General features: G+C 50.6%; 1 protein-coding gene across 5 annotated transcripts in view; it reads left to right on the forward strand.

Moving 5' to 3' along the window:
- PC (pyruvate carboxylase) overlaps positions 1–21,650 on the forward strand; it is a 2,561,538-nt gene that overhangs the window by 2,477,876 nt on the left and 62,012 nt on the right. For all 5 annotated transcript variants that reach the window (XM_069644789.1, XM_069644792.1, XM_069644793.1 and 2 more), the window contains one exon: positions 20,448–20,627. In XM_069644789.1, coding sequence (XP_069500890.1) covers positions 20,448–20,627 — 180 coding nt within the window. The remainder of the gene's footprint in view (positions 1–20,447; positions 20,628–21,650) is intronic.

Raw genomic sequence — 21,650 nt, forward strand, 5'->3', positions numbered from 1 at the left:
GATTCGATACTGATTTAGGGGTGTGTATATTCCTTTGGAGTGGGCTAGCATGCATATGGGTGTGGATTTGGTGTGTTGAATGAAGATTGTAATGCATCATGAGTCCCGTAATGCAATCGGTTGATTTGTGTTTCTTTTGGGTGACAGGTATCTCCTGCCCTATTGCAGATGCCATCTCTACGCCACTCCTCCAGATGGTTTTTACTCTCGACTCCTGCAGCTTCGGGTGAATCAGTGGAGCACCATTTCGATCATATGGGACGATCGCCAATGGGCCACATGCCCTTACGCTGTACTGGTGGCTAGGTGCAACATTTCGGCCTTTCAGCTCGACTAGTGCCTGCCTCATGGGACGGACCTGCGGTTCTTGCCGCTTCCATGTTGCCTTTTGGAACGTTGATGTAGGCCCTGTGTGCCATGATGGTACAGGGCGTCACACAAGTGGAAGCCGGTCAATTATTGCTGATGCAGCCCTCGGTGATGATGGTTGTTTTGGTGGTATTTTGCAAATTGCTGTGGGGCCTTTGTCATTTGGATGTGCATTTAAATTGTATTCCGATATTTGTCGTGTTGCGTTGTTCTTTGCAGGTGATGTGGCGATTTTCGCTTTGTGGCGGTATGTATTGCGTGATGATCTGCATTGTGTTCCGCCTTCTGAGTTGAGTTGTGTGGTACAGTACTGGCCGCGTTTGCCTACGTAGCACAGTATGGTCACGGATAGGGGCTGCCATTGTGACTGTTTACATGATGTGCTGTTCAGGGGCGGGGGATTGGCTTTTGGCCGACTGGTGCCTGTCAGCCAGGTCGATTGGTGGAATGATGGGTTGTTCAGAATGTGGCTGGTCACAGGTGACTGTGTTTGCGTGCGTTTGTTGGAGGGGGACTGTGGTCATGTCCATTGGAATAGCTTCTGTATTGATGCCATCTGTGCCCTGCAGCTCCCATCGGCCCCTCTTGGGATGAGCCTGGCTGCTCAGTCACTCTGCCGACTTGTGTGGTACATGCTTCTGCTGATGGTTGGTTTGTTTACTGGCATGAGTACAGGGCTGGTGCAATCCCCCTCAGGATGCTGTTTTGGATGTTGCCTTGCGCTGGTGGCAAGCGATGGGGGACTACTGTTGTTTTGTGTCATGTGTTCTTGATTTTCATTTTGATGTATTGTACCTTCACATGCCTGTGCTGCGTCAGTACGGCTATGGTGACATGCCGTACATGGATGCCCACTCACGGGGCGCTTTGAGCCCCTGCATGCTTTTCTACGTTGGCATGCATGGGTGAATTGTGGATTTCACTGGTTGCATAGTGTGAGTACATTGCGCCTGCCAGGAGTTGTGCAATGAGGCCAGGGAGTGGAGTACAGGCACTCAGTGGGCCATTTACGGTTGGTTCGCGTTGCCGTATTTCTCGCCATGGCGGAATGGTACTTTACGACGTGCTTGATGGCGTTCAGTACATGTCCGCTAGGGTCAGAATTCGCGTACCGTTGCGCCATGGCGGTGATTCCGGTTTTGCAAGGCGCGCGTGCGCGTACTTGGTGCAGTTAGCGTTGCCGTTCACTGCGGTGTCGCTAATGGCATCGTACTTTACGGTGACGGGTCATGATCGCAACGAGCGGTGTTCGATGGCGGTATTGCATTTCCGCCATCATTTTTCCATTTCCGCAAGGGTCGTAATGAGGCCCATTGTGCTTTTTGTCGCTTAGCCCCGGCCTTCCGGCGTTGGCCTGTTTTATTGTGCTATGTGGTATTAGCCACTGCTTCTCTCTCTCTGTCTGTCTCTCTCTCTCTCTCTCTCTCTCTCTCTCTCTCTCTCTCTCTCTCTCTCTCTCTCTCTCGTTCTCTCTCTTTCTCTCTTTCTCTCTCCCATTCTGCACCCAGTCTTGCATGTTTTCGTACTTTCTTCCGCTGACGTGTTTGCTGCTTAACCCCACAGACTGGCTACTCTCACAATTGGGTTTCTGCTTTAATCCGCTGACAGGAACCAGTGCTCCTTTTGTTTTTCTTGGGTGGGTCAATACTGTGTTGTCCTTGCCATGCTCTGTCATGCTCTGAAGACTGGAAAAACTGCTCGCCATCCCCTCTACCCAATGCAGCACACTGCAGGAACTACCATATTCTGGAACCCTTTTTGATTTTGTTCTGCATCTGTTTTTCTGGCACCACTGTACCTTCTTGTGCCCTCTTCTGATCCTTTTCCTTCGACAAAGTTGATCTTGTGCGGAAGCCATTTTTGTTCGGTGGGTGCTCTGCTCGTAGTGTCAAAAGCCGTGGTTTTGACTTTATATAGCATGTCAGAGGACCTTTTATCAAGGTTCTCGGCTTGCTTTTTCCCACCCCTAGGTATGTGATGTACATCTCGATTTTGTCAGATGGAGGGCTGTGTAAGGCACTGCCAGTATCTGTGAACTGGGTCTGCAGTCTCTGGGCAGGTGTGAGCATGAAGAACGAGCGCTCTGTTCGCAGTGCTACCTGACTGTTTGGTTGTCTGTCCTTTCAGGTTGTTTGTTTCAGCTCTCAGGATGTTTTTGGGACTATCTCTGGTTTTTGTCTGCCTGAATGTGTGCTTTTGTCGGGCCCCTGCCTGGTTATAGAACCGTCGCTAATTTGGAAACTGTGCGCCTTCTGATTACAACCCCTCCCCCCCCGGGTGCTCTCTTACCTACCTTGTCTTTGGGGTTTTTGGCCCCGTCTCCTCTTCTTCTCCTGGGTCCTTCCCACTAGCTCCCAATGTCACGTCTATTTCTGTGCTCCTATGCCAGATTGGCGTTGCCCCATTCTGTGCCTGCGGCCTGATTCTGTTGCACACCTTGGGAGTGTTGCTGCAACTGGGTCCCCCGAGTACCTTAGTTGTGAGATCTGCACTGTTTTAAACCCCGTTTTCAGGGTAACACAGAAATATTTTGCCAAGCTCCGTTCGGATAGCTGTGTGGAGTTCGAGATCCCTTTTTAGGGGTTCTCCCTTTTTTAGCCTTCTGTTTCTGGCTGATAAAAATGTGCGCTTCTGCTCCCTTAAAATACTTGGGGAGGCATTTAAACGTGGTTAGCTTCTTGCTGCGTTTTTGTTGTGGCTGCTTTGTGCTCATTATTGCTGCAGACCATCTTCTTGTGCGCTTAACACGTGCCATTGCAGTGGTGACTGATTCACATTGACTTTTGTGCTGACCCTACCGGGTTTCAAAACTGCGTCCGCAGGTTCTGTCCGAATGTACAATGTGAGTGCTGTGCCAGCTGAGCTGACTGTTTGGTGTGTTTTAAAGTGCTGCATGACCGCCGGAACATTCTCCTTTGCTCTGGGTTCTCCCTTGTTCGTCCGTCTTTGTATGGATGGTTTTCTCTGTATTTCTTTTTTCTGAATAACGTGAATCCTTGCCAGGCGTGCCTTTGTTGTTGGATATGCTTGCATGTTGTGGTAGGTAATGTGCTGCTTTCTTGGGGGTGGGGGGGATGGGGAGGTTTGTGCCCTGTGCTCAGGGTACTGGGTTTGTAATAAAAAACTTGACTCATGTTGTATTCCATGATACTGTTCTTATGGCAAACTTCGTTTTATTTACTGGGTCTTGGTGCGAAAGGTTTAGCTATTCCTCATTACTCTGTTCTTGAGCACTTAAACAGGTTAGTGTGCTTATACTGCCGTACGTCACATCACGGTTTCTGCCTCTGCCATTGTATGCTGTATGGCACATCTGGCTACCTACATTTGTTTCGCACCGGCCTGTGCTTTGGAGCTCTGTACCTGGCTTAGTCTTTGCACCTATGCAAGATCAAATCTTCTGTCCCCGTGTTCAGGGTACTATTTTATGAAGCTTTAGCTTGACTTAGCTTATTCTTTGTTCTGCTCGTATCGAAAACTAACCTTGTGGCTGTAGGTACGTTCTTTTTGTGAAGTTGCTCTTTGATCCAGCCAGTATAGTGCGCTCTGGGTTGCACACTGCCCGTTTCTCCGTGTCATCCTGCTTGCAAAAACCTGGAGACTAGCATCGTCTTTTTTTGCTACGTTCATTATGTTGCTTCACGTTGTGAAACAAATGGGACTGTTCGCCCCCTCCCGAAATGCTGTTTACAGCGTACTGTTTATCTCACTGAACTTTCTGTTGGCGGTTGCCCGAGTAAATTAGCCTGGTCGCTGGTTTTTTTCTTAGTTCTTGCTCAGGTTCAAAATATGAGCCTCTGCCTTGGTTTTACCTGCTTTAAGTATGTGGTGTTGACAATTGCTAAAAAACGAACTTGTTATGGTCTCCAAGTTGGTTCAAATTGTTCCTGCTTGTCCCATTGTTCTGAGTATTGCAATTCGCAATTCACAATTCTTAACATTTTGCACTGGTTTTAGATTTGAGCAAATGTCCTTGCTCCTCGTCGTACTGCTTCAAAATGCTGTGTCACCGGTTTTTGTTACCCTCGTTTTTCTTCGGCTCACCCCTGGCACTTTTTTGGTGGCATGTTGCTGAGATAGGTTGTGCCCTGTCTTCCGGGGACTGCCCAACGACTGCTCCTGTATCTTAGCCGTTGCACTCCTGTCCCAATTGCCTTTCTGGCCTGTGGCTGTAAATGCTGCCTTCGACAAAAATCCTGCGATCTGTTCAACTACGCTCTGCTTTGCCTGCAACTTCCTCGTGCCTCCATTCGATGTGCTTGGAGCGGGCTGAGCCTTCAGGATTCTGTAGATAAGTATTGCACCACACGTGTTCGTCCGTGTTTTTCTGGTTTGTTGATTGCACTGTAACAAAGTCTGTGTTGATTGTTTAAGTATGCAGCGTTGTTTGTTTTCAAAATGAATGTCTCGCGCTTTCAGTCTGGGAAGGAATTATTTCTTAGCGTGGGCATCCCAGTGCCTTGTCCTCCCCCCTCTTCCATGCCTGGCCCCTCACCCCCCCTCTGCTCCCCTCATGCAACCCGGCATATGTCATACATCACATGTTGAAAAAAACAACTCAGACACTTTGTAAAGTTGGAAGATTAAAATGCCTCAGCAGCTTTATTTTGCCTAAAGTCTTGGAGTTATCTTACAGGCGATCCGTAATTCACCACCACTGGTATACTACTCTTTGTGTGGCTAACTAGGTATCCCTTGCCCTCCCCCCCCTCTCCCTTACCGTCCTCGTCCGGTGGACGCCTCAGGTTGAGCCCGGCCCTTGCTAATAACCTCTCTCTACCCCTGGCCGTTTGTAGATTTCCCATGACCGAGTTTTTCCATATGCCCCCCTCTTTTTGCTCTAGGTCTTTGTTGGGAATGCCCTCCCCCCCCCCACCTACCCTGACACTTACCCCGTGTCCTGGGTCTGGGTCTAGATAAAACCGGCAGCCACGCTGTGCCTCGCTAGTATTCAGGTTCCTATACCGGCACCACCACAAGTGCCCCATCGTTACACATATCCCACATCCGTTGTTAAGGCCGACACCGCCCTCCGGTGCCGGCCCACACCTTTCTGCCTGCCTATATGGTCATCGCTTTGCGATGCCAGTCTATTTTGAGTCGTTTCTACTCTACTCTGTCCCCCCTTCTTCCCCCGATTGCCGCTTTACTGGAAGCCCAATCCTATCTATGCTGCCCCCATGTCTCCCTTCCGTCTTGCCAGCCCCTGAGAACTTCCCAGTCCCTCTCCCCCAAGGCCTCCCTGTGAAGTCTGACCCAGTGCCCCCCTGCCATAGTAATATCTCTTCCGGGTACCCTATCCCTTCTCCTTCCTTCCTTTCCCAAGCTTGCTCCTCGACTCACCAGGTCCCCAGTTTTTAGGGTCCCGCCAAACCCCCCCTCCCTGTCGTTTCTGCCCCTCCATATCCCAGCTCCATTTCCCCCCAGAGGCAGACTTCCCAGCCCTGTTCTTCCGTACCCAGTCTCCTGTCCCCCCAGCTTTTGGTCCTTGCCCCCCCCCTTTCCTTCCTTTCCTTGGGACTGGCTTCCTCCCCCCTGTTCCCTCTATTCGCCTTGCTGCCCTGTCTTGGATGCCCCACCTCCCTCCCCCTCATGCCCCCCTCCTTCCGTGAAGACTTCCCCTTGCTGTTATTTTGTCAGTTACCTGACCCCCCGTAGTCTCCTCTTGTTCCCCCCCCCCCGACCGACTTCCCTTGGTGGCCTTGTTTATGAGTTTGTTATTCGTTCCCCCACCTCTCCACCCCGCAATTTTGGGCTTGGAATTGGCTCCCAAGTCCCCTACGTCCCTCCCCTTTTTTCCCAGGGCCTCCCCCGAGCCTATTACTCTTGGGGCGCCGTAAATCTAATCTGTTGGCTGGTCATTCCCCTATGGGTCTGCCAGTGCTTCGTTAAAGGGATTGACCTGTGACACCTCCAAGACTCTCTGCTGGCTGCCGGCGGCGGAGAGTTCCCCCCAGCCTGCACAGGGCACTCCCCTCCTAGTATTCGTTTTGCTTTAGCATGCCCCGCGCCTCCACCTCTGCTCATTCGTGTGGATGTTTGGGAGATGGGGGGTGGTAAGAGGAGGAATTGCCTCCCCTTTACCCCATACCCCCCACCCCCGCCCTTTCGATCAGTACCCCCTCACGTGCATCATCTGCGCTCTAACCCTTGCAACCCCCAATTCGCAGTGTCCAGTACTGCCTCCCTTGCTCCCCGTTGCACCGGACTGAGCACCCCACTCCCCAGCAACTCTCTGCTCAGGGTGTCGGGGCTCAAAGCGAATGTGTGATGCTTCGTGTTACCATCCGGGGCCTGCTGCCCAGGTCCCTGTAGGGATGTAACGGTATGACGTTTAACATACCGTGAACCCCTTAATTGAACAATAATAACCGTCCCGTTGATTATACCGTTATACCGTTAAGTGAGCTTTTCAATCTGATTTGGAAAGGCTGCAGTAAGCAAGTGCTGCCCAGTCTTGTCTTCCCCTGTTGGATGTGCCGCCTGCCAAGTAGTTTTAGTTGACGCAGTTTATAATGCCATTCCATACACCACCCGTGCCGGACACGAAATCAATATGTTAGCAATAGGAAGAATAAATACTGTGCCAAGAGTCCCCCTTTTTTAGGAGGGGGATTACCTCTTGTAGCGTGGTCATACGAATTTTTTTTTTTTTTTTTTGGGGCTTGACATACTTGTTGGCAGGCCGTAAGTCCAATACTGGGCGCATTGTCAAATCTTTCTTTGGCACCTTTGTTTAAACAACACGTGGCGCGGCGGCCATCGCAATAGAAACCACCTGCTGCATTCCTCCACTCATAATTAATATAACTGCATATAAAGGCCCGCCCGCACGTACAGCCTGTGCAGCGTGTTCCTGACTCTGGGGGGGCCATGTGAGGCCCACACCGCAACGTGCTGTTGCCAGAACGTAACCATCAGCATTGGGCCTTAGCATTTTGATGTTCCCCGCACCTCCTTGCAAACCTAATCTAACACCCTGGTCCCTGCCGCCCCCCCCCCCTCCTCAGCTGTATTACTGTATTTACTTAAATAAACGTATTTTAGTCCCAGAGGACCAATAGGAGGAGAATACGATACTGCCGGGTCGCAGGTGCTCACGTGGGACCTTCCTTTGAAGTACGATTACTTCATGATGAACTACTTTATAGAAGTTACATTAGCGAATGATCAAAGATCTATTAACCATAGATGCCACGAATAAATCCGCGATGCCCTTGCATATAGTTTATTTGCACATTGATTAGCTTCCTTACCATGTGGATTTATAGTGGATTGGAAATTAGTTCCAGTGAATTCTCTACTGCCCCCTTCAGGCAATGCCTCTCCATTAATCCGCACTTTGCCCCTGCGGCACGTTACTTTGTGATACATACTTGTTGGTTTATTTGAACTGTCTTGCCCAACAGATGATGCTTGGATGTGTTATTTGTGCTCTAACCTTGTCCCCCCCCCCCAATTCGCGGTGTCCAGTTCTGTATCCCTTAATATTGTGCCCCCCCTTACTCCCTGTTTCGCCGGACCGAGCACCCCAATCCCCAGCCACACTCTGCACGGGGTGAGGGGGCTCGAAGCAAATGTGTGGTGCTCCGTGTGGTCTTACTCCCAACACTGGTCAAAACTATTAGCCGCACAGTGAAGTAACTCGTCATCCGTGTCATGGAAGTGGTTTAAAGTTGAATTCATATATAAAGAAATTGCGCTGTTTTAAAATATTATTTTGTACATTTCCTTTGGTTGGAGGTCAACCTAATTCAGTCGTAACACTTACCCACAAGGCATTGCAAGCTCTTTGTCCCCCCCACCTCTTACCCTCGTCTTCCCCCATGACATAACATTTTCCTATCCTACAACGCCACGCGCCCCCTGAATGAGCTCCATGACAAGTAATTCACCACAAGCCCTGTGCCGCGCCGAGTTTGAACATTTGAATTCTCGTACTCCGTCTGGCCGCTAAACCGGGCCTTGATGCTGCCTTGAGGACCCCCTTCTGTCCTTGCATGCAACTACCAGCGCCTTCCTCAGCCTATGCGTCCGAACCCACAAGATCCTTGTAGCCACTCCAACAAGGTTCACCCCCCCCATGTTTTGCAATCCCCCCTTCCCCCCACATTTCACCCCAAATGCGATAAAGCCCGCCCCTCTATTCTCCATTCCTTCTTTGGGCCCTCTGCTAGCGCCGCATCGTCTTGTACCCGCCGTTTGACCTATACCTCTACTCAAATTGGGAATTCTTGGTATCCTGACATTCCTAAATTAAAGAGTGGCGCATCCTAATCTTAAATACAACTATTGTGCGCCCATAATATCATACTTAAATGCTGCATTTATTCGAGCCTACGAAAATGTGGCGTGGCAGCCTAAAACCGTGAAAACATGCCGCCCCTACTAGACTTTAGTACCCGTGGTGCGGCGGCCATTGGTTTGGGCTTGTGAAAGAAACAACATGCTAGATCCCCCCCAGTAACTTCCCTCCAACACACAATTAAAACACATGGCGCGGAGGCCAGCCATCGCCATTGAAAAGAACGTGTTGCACTACCTCCGCACGAACATACTGGCTTTGCTTTAAACGCATGGTGCGGCGGCCATAGAAATTGGAAACAACCTGCTGCATTCATCCGCCACCGGAACACCATGCTTTGGCTTAGTAGCACGTGGCACGGCGGCCCTCGCAATAACAACAACATATCACATACCTCCAACGTATAGTTAAAGTTACCGCCCAAAGGGGGCCCGCCCGTACGCACGGACTATGAAACATATTCCTGACGGGGGCGGGGGGTGGCCGAGTATAGCCTAGGCCTTGTGAGTCTGACGCACGTAACATATTGTTGCCACAACTTTGTTACCCCGGTGAGCGACCATGGAACAAGACTGCCTAAACATTAGCTCCCCACTATCCTGGTCTGCCCATAGCCCCCGTGTATGTCCAGTCCTCTGATTTTTTACTTTCACTTATGCTTACACAATAGCAAGCAGCAAAGCAGCCGCCTTCACCGCTGAATGTCCTGCCCTGCCGATACCGCCCTCCATGTACAACGACCAACTTTGATCCTCCGGCCATCCGATACGCCCGATGCGACTGCGGTACCCGTACCCTCCACAACACGTTAATGCTCACCCACACACGCGTCTATCTTGGTATTACCGATGCCGCCCTCTGTTCTACCCGGTACCCTTCTATTTGATCCCCCCACAGCCTTTTTGCAATCCGACCCACTGTACTACAAATTCCATAATCCCTTTCACATACTGGCCCCTCTGGTCACTGGGTTAAACTGTCCCCTTGTCCCTGCCTTTACACCGTGATGCCCCCACCGATACCCCTCCCTCTCCTTGCTTCGCAGCCGCCTTGCTACTAACGGCCGACAGCGCTAACACGAAGCTAAAATTCCTATGCGTTACCTTATCACCCCCGACCGGAACCGACAACAGCTGCCATGGAACTCTTGGAGCAACCTTCCTTGCACCCACTGGTCACCTTCCTCCGGATCCGGCCGGAACCTGTGCTACGGGGCAAGAAGGGGGTGGGGTGCCTCCCCTGCCTGTGCCCCCCAACCTCACCACCCTGCAGTCCCTGCGCCCCTCAACCCGCCCCTGCTCCCAGCCACTCTGCGCCCCCATAACCATTGGGTCAGACTGCCCCCCGGCACCGTGGTGATCTACTCCCCCGACCGACGCTGAAATAACCGCCCGGCTGTGGCATCCCCCATGCACCGTGTAAATGGAGCTTCCTGCAGTGGAAATCCCCACTCCGCCCGCAATCCCGACCACAAATCACCCTTGGCCTTGTCCCCTGCATGCATTCGCTAACCTCACCACCTGCATCTACCGGCACAAAGTTAGTAGCCCGAGGCCTAAGTCCGCCCCATGCATCAACTACATATCCTCTGCATCACATGCACCTATTCCCCATATTCATTACCGCTGCCCGCAAGGCTGTTCCCTAAGGCAGTACCCTCACCGACCCTGCTACTCGACCCACCGCCGACTTCTTTAAATACCCGGCGTCCAGCCATACAACAAACACCCGCGAACCCCCATACCTTCCTATCTCCGTCCAAGGCCGTACCTTTTCTTCCACTGTTCCGCGACACAAAACCCTCCGGCTGGAACGGGGCCCTCCTTCCGGAACAAAGAAACTGCCCCTGTACACCAGAAACTCTCATCCAGACTCCTTGGAAACACCACACCACGATATCCACTCTGCAACAGAATAGGCCACCCACTGGAAACTTTCCTCCTTGCACTCCTGCAACAAAACAAAAACACGATCCGGTGAGGCAGGAAACCGAGGGAGAATGTGATGGGGTCTAGAAAAAACCGTGCCTTTATGGGGCCTGCTTCTCCCTCGGTTCCCTGCCCCTCACGTTTCACACGCTCCCGTCCTCTTCCAGGGGCGGGCTAACGTGTCCCCCCCCCCCTGCCCCCTGACCTGTTTGAGTCGTGGGGGGGAGGAGGTAGGCTGGGCAACCCCCACTAAGGGGCGGCGCCCGCCATGCCACCTTCGCCGGCGCGTTCGCCCGCCATTTGCGTCCCTTGTTCAGGGTGCTGTTTTTCGTGGCTGGAGGGTTTGACTTTGTTGTTCTGGCATACAGTGTTGTCTGTTTACATGCAAAGTTAGCACTGGCTCCTATGTTGATAACAAAATCGCCTAGCTCTGCGTCGTCCTGCTTCCAATTGCACCGTTTACTCTTAAACGTGTTGCCGTAAATTGCCTGGTTTTGCTATGTGCTGCATTTAATGTTCAACAAATGTATTTTTTGGCTGCTCCGAGTGCTGGTTTCACTACCGTGGCCTCGTTTTGCTGATGGTCGCCAGGGCAACCTTTGCCGGGTTTCGCTTACCCGTGTTTTTCCCCGGCTGGATGCTTTTTCATGCTGGCACTGCCTCCAGTTGGAGCCTCGTAGCTAGTTGATCACGTTGTTCTATGGAGCCCAGCTAACAAAAACACTCAGGTGAGCGTTAACTTGACTGCATTGCCCCCACTGTGTCGATGTGTCTGGGGGAAAATCGGACCTCCCCTGTGAGTGAGTGCGCTTCTGGCATGTTTTACGTGGGAGCGGCTGCTACTCTTATCAGTTCCGGCGGACTCACTGTATCGCAAAAGCGGTCGCTTGCTGACACACCCAACGGCGCTTCCCTCTCTGGCAGCTCTTTGTCCTTCTGATCTTTTTAGCTGTCCTTTTTGCCCCCGGCGTTGACCAACGCGCTGCTGATGCAACAAACAAACAGCAGGTTCAAAACAATGCTTCTCTGGAATGGAGCGAATAAAACGCACATGTTCCCAGGCAGAACCTTAGTAAATGAGCAGAACAATGCTCAAAAAGAAGAGAGACTCTGCGTATGCAAAGAACTCTTTTGTTGGGGTCCCCGTGCAGGGCCCCAAACTGGATTGCTTGCGTCCCTGTGCAGGGACCACAAACTGATTCTGTTTTTCTGCCGCCAAGGCATCTCCTTATATTCGACCCAGGGGCTGCCCCTGGTTCTTTGTTGTGCCTGTGTGGGGGGCTGTGTTGCAGACGGCAATTACATGTTGTACCCTGCCTACTTCCTGCTTTTCCTGTCATTGGTGCCTCGCACCCCTTTGGGAGGAAGGGCAGGGTGTTAATTAACACCCTGCCCTTCCTTCTTCGCTTCCCGGGCCAGCGACTGCGTGTCGCTGTGGTGGGGAGAGGGGGAGCACTGCCCATTTGCTGGGCTTTGTTCGCACCTCTCCCCTGCCTGGTTGCCATAGGGCACGGGTTACCCGGCCTCTCTTGCTGCCTGCAGCGTTGCCCAAAAAGTATGCATTGCAAGGGAGGACCTAACTGGGAAAAGGGATAGGTTACACCTCCATTAATGTGCAGGGTATGTCGCGAAACATCATGCGGAAGGGGATAAATCGGGGAGGTTTCTCGTCTGGTTGGTCAAGAGGGAAAATAGGAAGCAAACTTGTGCTACGGTTAGGGACAAGGAAAGTGCACTGGTCACTGACCCGAACAAGATTCGTAGTGTGTTCTGGGACTTTTATGCTCATCTTGACGCTAGCAGAGAATGAATAGACCATGTAGCGGCACTGTAGTGGCTGGAGGAAGTGGCACTCAATAGACGGCCCAACAAAGAGAGCCTCTGGGTGGTCCCAATCATGGCCTAAGATGTGGAATGGGCTACAGGTGAGTGGGTAAGACATCTGGGATGGATGGATGGATGGATGGATGGATGGATGGATGGATTGGCAGTTGAGGTCTACAGGACCCACAGGAGTTACTGGGCCCCAAAATTGCTAGATGTACATTTAAAATCTCTGAAGACAGCAGGCTACCAGACTCCTTACTGGAGGACCTGGTGGTGGTGGTGCTGCGAAAGGAGGGCAGGGATCCTGAAGACTGGGTCATACAGACCACTGTCGATAAATGTGGACACTAAGATTTTGTGTAAGATCCTGGCTAGAAGGCTTATCCATGTTATGCAAAAGCTGGTCCACCCATTGGGCCCCCCGTGATGTTCCCTTGTGCCCACCCCCCCAGCCTGTTTTGCTTGATTCTTCTACCCTGCTCCCCCCCTCTCCCACCAGCCTACTTCTGCAGGAGTCTGTCTGTCCTGATACATTCTGGTTTCACCATCACTGTCTTGTGGCCAATGCTGGATTGACTTTTATGGACTTCATTGATTCACGGTGCATCACCCTTTCCCAACTCTCATGCTGGACTTCCTTTGCATCTTGTACTCATGGTGGTCCTGAATCATGCTGTTCCCATCTTCATCTTGTATCCTGGCTTGCAACATTATGTGTTAGTAATAACTTCTACAATTATATTCGCTCTCCCCTCGTGCTTCTCCACTCTTTTTGACTGCTTACTCTCTGTTCTCTCCTCCTCTCCCCTTTCCTATCTCCTCCCCTTACTTTCTTCTATGCACTTACTCTAGCAGAATTATCACTAGACCTAGTATGATATCAACCTAGTCTGTCTCCTCCCTCTCCCCTTACTTGTTCCACCTCCCCCCACCCGTCCAGCACTATCTGAATGTCATCAGCCTAGTATGATAGTCTCTTGTTTTGTTCCTACCCTCCCTTTCTGCACCCCTCTCCCTCACCTTTTGGTTTTTCTCTGTCTGTCAGGCCTAGTACGGTAGTCTCCTGTCTGTTTCCATTTCCTTCCCACTCTCCCCCCTCCCTTCCTTATCTATGTTGTAGCGCTTGCACTCTCTGAAATGTCATCAGGCTGACTACGATAGTTAATTTCACATACTTATGGTTCATGGCCTGTAAGAATGTCCTTGTATTTTCCATTGTTCCATTCCTTGCCTTGAAGCGCTTTGAAACGCATTGTGTATAGGAGCTATATAAATAAACAATCATATCATATCACCAGGACCAGATGGGATCTATTGGGGGAAGGAGCATTGTTCACAATTTATTGCAACTATTCCTATTGCTGGACAGTTATAGGGGCACCTCAAACAGTATGGCTGTGAAGAATCAACTACTGAGGCACCAGCGGTCCAGGGATGAATTTCTGTTTCTAAACCATCAATCAGCCCACACCTCTAGTACACCAGAAGGGATCCAAACAGATTGGAAGCAAAAGTAAATTATAAACCTCCCTGTCCAATTATTATAACATAGACGAAACGTCAGGCTTATCTCGGAAGGTCGTGGATCATTCGTTAGTTGCAACACAGCGAAATTACAATTATTACCCAATGATAAAAGGGACTGTTCAGTCAAGGTTGTATACACATCGACTTTATTATTACAACAGACAGTTCTAGCACACTACAAAATACAACTTACCCTGTAAAGGAACACAGAGGACAGACAGTTTCACGAAGGAAAGGGATGCACTCTGGATACTGACGGGAGGGTAGTTGGTAAAGCAATCAGTATGAACTATTAAAGGTTATTTGGTTTCAGCACCATTGGAGCAAGGGGTGGTAAATGTCACTAGGGGCCTTCAGAGAAGGACTAGGGGGACAGACCCACAATGTACCTGGTGCTTGAGATGATTTTGATGCTTGACAGTGTCAAGTCGGTTCCAGGACGCTTTGCAGCTCCTGCAACAGAGTTCAAGACTGGAGACCGCTGCGGGTATCAGGCGGCAGGCATTTCGGCAAGCGAGGCTTGATGGACGGGTGCAGGCTGGCCTTACATGGTGGCTCGGGGGTCAGGAATAGTTGTCCCGGTGCTGGTTGGCAGATCTGAAACGCTGGTTCAGGTGTCACGAATGACTTCAGTGACTGCATCGTGACAACAGTCAGTGGTACAGCCGGTCGCGATTCGAGGGCTGGACTGTCTCGAAAATGTCCTTAAAAGATGGATGCTGATTGGTGCTTGTTGTGGCACTCTTCCTAGCTTCTTCGCAGGGCTCGTGACTCTCTGGCACTTCCCACCTAGGAAGTTTGCTGGCAGAACCTAGCAGGGCATGCTGTGTGCTGGCTGGGTATTGGTTCTGGAGCTGCTGGACGGGTCCTCTGAGTTTGGTATCTCCTTCTATTCCCTGGAATGTTTAGAGGAGGGATCGTGCTTCCCACCTGCAAATCCTGGCCATCCTTCACTCGCGGAAGCTGTAAGACAGACTGTACCCTCAGCTACGGTCCAAATGAGTCTTCCTTCTTACACCTTTCAAAGCCGTCGGATGATCTGCTAAGTGAGGGACTCAGCCCTCTTTTAATGCCAAAAGGGCCCCAGTGATTGGTGCAGGCTAAGCCTACCTTAATGAACCAATCCTGGGTCCCCACCAACAATGTTCCGTTATGCGTGAGGTCATAACCAGAGTGCTTTGCAACAGGAAAGGTAAGGGGTGACCAGATGTACTACTAAGTCCCACTCATTTCCCTTTCGGTTATGGATCAAAGTATCTCTCTAGTTATTTGAGCTCTCTGAATCCTAACTTTTTGTCTTCATCAAATCACATACTTCTTCCCTCTGAAAGGGGATTCCCTGCAGGGGTTTCCTACTGTAAAAAGTTGTCCCAGACATGACATTCACTGCCCTTCATATAGAGGGGTGAGAGCTAGCTTCAAGCTGACACATTGCATATCATTGGTGTTTCCTGTCCCTTGTGTTCTGTGACTATTCCTCTTTGGGGTCTCTTTTCATTTAACTCTTATCAGTATGCGCCACCACCACACAAAACTTTGACAATAGAACAGGGTGGATCCATGGAACCTTTGATGTTTTAGGCTGGCCATGGCCGTAGGAAGGTGTTGCCTCCCCCCCTTCAGAGATGCTTTGATGTACCAGTGGCTGTCACATTCCAGCTAAATGTGACAGGGAGGGCTGCACCTGTAGGCTGTGGCCCCTTAGAGTAATCTTGACTATCTATTTGTTGTGCGCCGAGCATAGGAAAATGTGTGTGGATTAGCCCCAAAAACATTTTCTGAGGTTGATCTCCCATCATTGATTTTAATTACAAAACTTCAAAAAAGCCCAGGCAAGTGCACTCTCCTTGTGTGGATGGTTGAATTCCTCACAATGGCAGTGGCCAGTTTAGATTTGTACGAAGTGTGTGACTCCATTAACTGGGATTTCCAATGGATAGTTCTGGAAAAAAAGCATCTGGGGCAGTTTAATTGCTTGCGTCTGTCTATTAAACAAGGGATACAAGTCCAGGTTTAGGGTTAACTTAACGATATCTGACCCCTGGTGGGTAGGTATGGGCACTAGAAATGGTTGCCCCCTTTTGCAACAGTTCTTTTCGTTAGCAATAAAACCATTGGCCAGAATAAGCCGCAAAAAATATGAGGCGGTAGGTGTGCTAATAACTGGAGAGAGGTGCCACATTGCAGATGACATCCTACGACATGTACAAGATCCGGTCAATAACATGGAAGGAATATTACATACCGTGAGAGTGTTTGGAACTCTCTCGGATTGATGGTTAAACATTACAAATCAATCATCTACACCTAACCAAAGGAACTGGAGAGAAGCTTTTCACACCTACAGATGACGATATCAGAGGAGGGTTTCAAGTGTTTGAGGATACGGATCAATGCAACTGGCAAAGTGTGTATGAACAGAAGGTTGAGCAGAGGCTGATTGCCCTGGATAGATTAGTTGAATTCTGAAGGAAGTTCCCGATATCAGGGACAGATAGCGCTGGTGAAAACGATAGTGCTACCAAGAATGCTATATGTGTATCAGGCGATGCCTACGATATTGAAAAATTAGTATTTTGCTACTCTAAATAAGATACTTGGGAAATTGATATGGAAGGGGGCGTTGTGCGGGTGACTTTGTCCACACTACAATTGCTGGCTGGCAAAGGAGGGGTGGGACTCCACTGTTTTCTGGCATATTATTGGGCAGCCACTTTGCAGTACGTAATGGATTTGTTTATTACTCTTACGTTCTGTCCTCTTTCCTCCATAATGCATGGGCATCCCTCGCTACAGATGGAAGATGGAACCTTTTTCACCAGAAAACATCATCTTCCTCCTTAAATTTAGAGGTGCGTGTGGGCACAGCCCCGGGAGCATGCGCTCCCCCGACTTAGCCCACCGGTGCCACTCGTCTGTCCCCTTTTCCGTGTCGATGGGAATGGGCCGATTTCACCAGCGCTCCTGGGTTTGGCTTCGGCCATGTAAACCATGCGCTCTTCCCTGGATACTTTCTGTCTTTTTTGTCTTCTTTTATCATTCAAGTACTCTGTCCTCTGATGCCACGCTCCTCCCCGGCGCATGTCGACTTCAGCAGGCTTCAGCAGGTGACCAGCCTGTGAGTGGCTCTTCCCTACATCATATCCCCACGCCCTTTGCCTCTGCTGCCTTGGCCCCGACAACAGATGGGAGGGTTGCACTGCATGCAACGCACTTTTTTCACATGTTTTTGAAGAACAGACTAGCTAGGTGGAGGGAGCTCTTCGAGAAGTCACTTCCGGAGGACTTGAAGGTCTTTGTCAGACATAAATCAAGGCCCAAGGGAGGGCCGCTCTTTTCCAATGCACCCTGCAAGGGTGACTCCTTTCCAAGGAAACACCCAGATGGGAGGAACCTCTCGGGTTCTCGCACCAGCACGGGTACCTAGGCCAATTCAACTACTGGCCGCCAGGCAGAGAATTTGTAGATCCTTCCGGAGACGGTGCTGAGGGACCACAAGGTTCTTTTACCGGGTGTATACCCGGGGGGCTATGCCTTTGTACCGGCAACATGTCAGAAGGGGTGCCTGCATGCAGCACTACTGGCAACACTGCCGAGGGCGACACGCCTACCAGGCCTCGCCCTGAGGTGAAGGGTAGGTCTCATCGCCAAGAGTCCTGGAGGAGGCTGGGCCCAGTGAGCCAAGCACCACAACTTCTGCACGTGGGATGCAGTTCGACAAGATGGCCGCCGCGCCAAACAAGATGGCCACTGGTCCGATACCAACCCGAGGAACGGAGCAGGTGGGAGAACGAGTTACAAGGTGGGACTGGTGTCAGCCAGGTACATGGCCTACAGCGAATCCATCAGCAGCGCATGGCAGGTTTACCCCGCAAACAGCTACACAGAATACGCACCAGCCTGAGCAGCTGCCCGCTAGCCCATCAATATAACCTTTCACCCCATCGGCCTGTGAGGACAGGTTCTTTGAAAAAGTTCCACACCCTCATGAGATCTCCTCAGATGGGGTCCATCCTTAGGAACGTAATCGGCGACATGCTCCCTCCGGCCCCTCCGCCTGCATCTATAGTCATTCCTCCTATGGCTCCAGCGGCCCAAGCCCTGGTCCAGCCCCTGCTGCCCACGCCGGCTCCTTCGATTCCGGCTCCCCTGCCTCCCACAGTTCAGGCGGTTCTGTACCAGCCTCCAGCTCCGGTCTCCACACCTCAGCCCTCGGCGCCCAGGACCCCTCCTCCGTCTCCGGACCAGGCGGATGCCCTGGTGGACACAGATGAGGAAGAATACCTTGACGCACCATCGTCAGCCAAGGCCTTCCATGCCCGACTTGCAGGTCTGGCAGAGTACTTGGGCCTTCTTCAACCCGAAGTTGAACAACCGGAGGCGGGGTGCTTGCAGAGGTCTTCACTCCATGCCCCGCGGCTAGAATGGGGATTCTGATGCAGAAGGACGTTGTCGGCTTGGCCATTAAGGGGTGGCTCAAGCCGCATTCGGCCCATCCTGTCGATCAGCGCCTGGACGCTTAGTATAGACAAATGGAGGGGGAGGCACTCTTGCTGTCGGCCCACCCTCAACCACACTCTTCGGGTGATTGCTGCGGTGTCACTCTATTCAAAGCTGCAGTCGTCATCGGCCACCTTGCCCTCAGCACTGGTAGGCAAGGAGGAGAAGATCTTGGAGGTGTACGGGAAGCAGCTTTATCCAGGTCTTGCATTGTCTGGATGTCAGACGCACTCTGAAATTCTATCTGGACAGGACTAAGGACTTCCGCAAGTCGGACGTTCTGTTTGTCCCTTTCGGGGGTGTCAAGTCCCGGTTATCAGGCATCCAAGGCCTCTATAGCAAGGTGGATTGTTTCGGCCATCAAGGAGGCCACTTCCAGCTAACATGCACGCCCACACTGTCTGAGCCAAGGACACAGCCGTTGCCTCTTGGGATTGGTGATCTGGTAGGAGGCTTGCAGCTGGAGTATGTAGGTGGCTCCACAGATGTCTGTTTCGAAGCATGGAACAGGGCGTTCATATAGGACTATTAGAAGCTGTGAAAGGAACTTCATGTGCCCCATTCCAAGCACCTTCCTGAAAATTGCCCTGATGGAGCCAAGTGTGTTAGTTGTCGGAGGTACGATGACGACACAATCTGGCAGTGTCCAGGCCAGCAGATTGAGCAAGCAAGCCTGTGTTAGATAGCTGTCTGACACCGGTGTACATACATGGTTCCATTTGTGCAACCTCGTGATCTCTTATTTGGCCTAGAGGTGGCTAAGGCTGCTGAATTTGAAGTAAGTCCAATTTCCTGTCCAAGCGACTGAGTTCTTCGGCAAATATTCTTTGACCCATTTATACAACAATGAATTTGTGTTTTCTTTCCATTAAGAGCGAAGTAAACAATACAATAAAATGACCTTTAGAAATATCTGCTCACTGTCGGGCCATTAGACTGTTGGGGGGACTCTTGCCCAAAGGTTCAGAAAATGAGGACGATACCATACTGGAGACTCTTGTTGTGTCTATTGAAGGACAGGCCAAGTGAAAATGAAGGATAGCCTGTTGCCTGAGCGTAGCAGTACTACATGAGCAGACAGATGATTTGTACGTCCTATCTAGGCAGGAGACAACATTCGCACCCGAGGAAGGGCCATCAGCCCATCAGGTGGCTTGAACAGCGGGCGAGAATAGACATTCTCCACCTGCTGCTTACAGCCACCCAACGCCCTTCCCCGGGTGGCAACATTTTTTGTTCTATTTTATGTGGGGAGGGAACAGGGAGTTTCTCGCTGTTGCCTTCCCACCCGACCCAAAATTAACCCTTGCTCTTTTCATCCCCCTCCTTCCCTCCACACTTACCTGCCGGGGACCAGAGCTTTATGCTGCAGTCCCTGCTCTCTTTCCGATCCCGGCCGCTGCCACAGAAATATATGGTGGCTGCCCTCTTCTTTTTTATTTTTATTTGTTTATTTTTTTCTCTTGCGGAGATTGGCTTTTCAAGCAGCAAATCTCCAGAGGGAAGAAAAAAAAACATTTGCACCTTGGATAAACCCTGGGGCGCGAATGGCTTTCACGACTCTGGCGGGGGTGCAGACATGCCCGGTAATGGCCCACAGTCCGAGCTGAGGCCCTTGTTTCGCTCAGGTTGGTGGGCCGTTGCCGGCCATGTTTGCCTCTCACCATGATCGTCATCTGAGACTCCTATAATGGATCTCGGTATAGTGGATGTGTGGATGCTGTCAGGCAACCTTCTGTTTGTGAATGCACAATAATTTTGTAGATTTGAGCTAACCATTGGTCTTTAAGTATCTTAACTAGTTAACCAATGAGAGAGAGAGAGAGAGAGAGAGAGACTGACTGTCTGACCGACCCATGCATTAGTTTACTTTCAGTGCCTGTGTTGAATCAGTGGGTTCAGAGTGATTTGCCACTACCGTTTATTTACGCACAGTGAAGTATTGCAATGCATATCTATGCTCATTGGTTCCCTTGTCTTGTGCCTTCCAGGTCACGCCTTCATCAAAGATCGTCGGCGACCTTGCGCAGTTCATGGTGCACAACGGGTTGACTCGGGAGGAAGTGGAAAACACTGCAGATGAGCTGTCCTTCCCACTGTCTGTCGTGGAGTTCCTGCAGGGTCACATTGGTGTCCCACATGGTGGCTTCCCAGAGCCGTTGCGTTCTATGGTAAAGTCGCCTCCGCCGCTAGAATGCATTGAACTCCCCCTTTCCTTTTCTCTCCACGCTTTCACTATATATATGGTTCTGAATTACGGCTCATTGTTCTATTCTGGGATCAGTGAATCCTATTAAGTTTGTTTTGGTCATTCTAGGAACACTTTATGCTATTCATGGTGTATTCCGCTCTTGTGCAAGAAGAATGGGAAGCACTGAACCCTTGTCTTCCAGTTGGCGTTTCTACTGTGTCCCAAGGCAGTGATATGTTTCTGCAAAACAGCAATCCGTGTTTTTGGTCTCTGAAAACATGATCTAGTTCACTTGTGGTGAAGTTTTTGATGTTTCTCACATTGCTGTACTCTATTGAGCCTTTCCCCAAGATTCGATTCTGTAACCATATTTGTATTTCCCTGTCCCCGTCTCTCTGCTGAAGTATATTCAGCCAACTGGAGACAATGGTGTGCACTCCAGCCCTCCACAGACCGGACTTTCACACTATCTGGTGAAACCCCAAAACGATCTTCCATGCCGGCCTATGCAAAGCCAACCTTGCCTCTAAAGAGCTCTTGGGTATCCTCGAGGAAGCGAGAACCACCACATAAGCTTCCTGCTTCTCCTCCTCAATCAAGAACGATGGAGCAACTTCATGTCCCACTTCAAGAATACAATCAGCGCCCCAAGAGCCAACATTCCCCCGAGAAATAAAATCACCCTTTGATCGCTATCCCAACGCTCATCCAGCCTAACAGAATGTGTTCCGACTGAAGCAAAAAGCATGTGGCCACAAGATCAGACCTCAAACAAACCATACCACCACGTGATCAATGCAATTCCAAGCTAGCTAATAAGATTTCCTGGTCTGATCAAATACATCACCACCATAATCACATAATCAACTCTTCTTCTCTTCCCACCTGGATTGTATAATGCACAATCTGAAACACTTCCTCGTCAAGAACCTTCTGGGGCTGGGGGGCGCGATGCAGACATTCTCTGCCATTAACATCTTCTATTTGGACTACATTGCATTGC

This window comes from Ambystoma mexicanum, chromosome 2p, assembly GCF_040938575.1.
Source record: "Ambystoma mexicanum isolate Mex_15411 chromosome 2p, UKY_AmexF1_1, whole genome shotgun sequence".
NCBI classification, from domain to species: Eukaryota; Metazoa; Chordata; class Amphibia; order Caudata; family Ambystomatidae; genus Ambystoma; species Ambystoma mexicanum.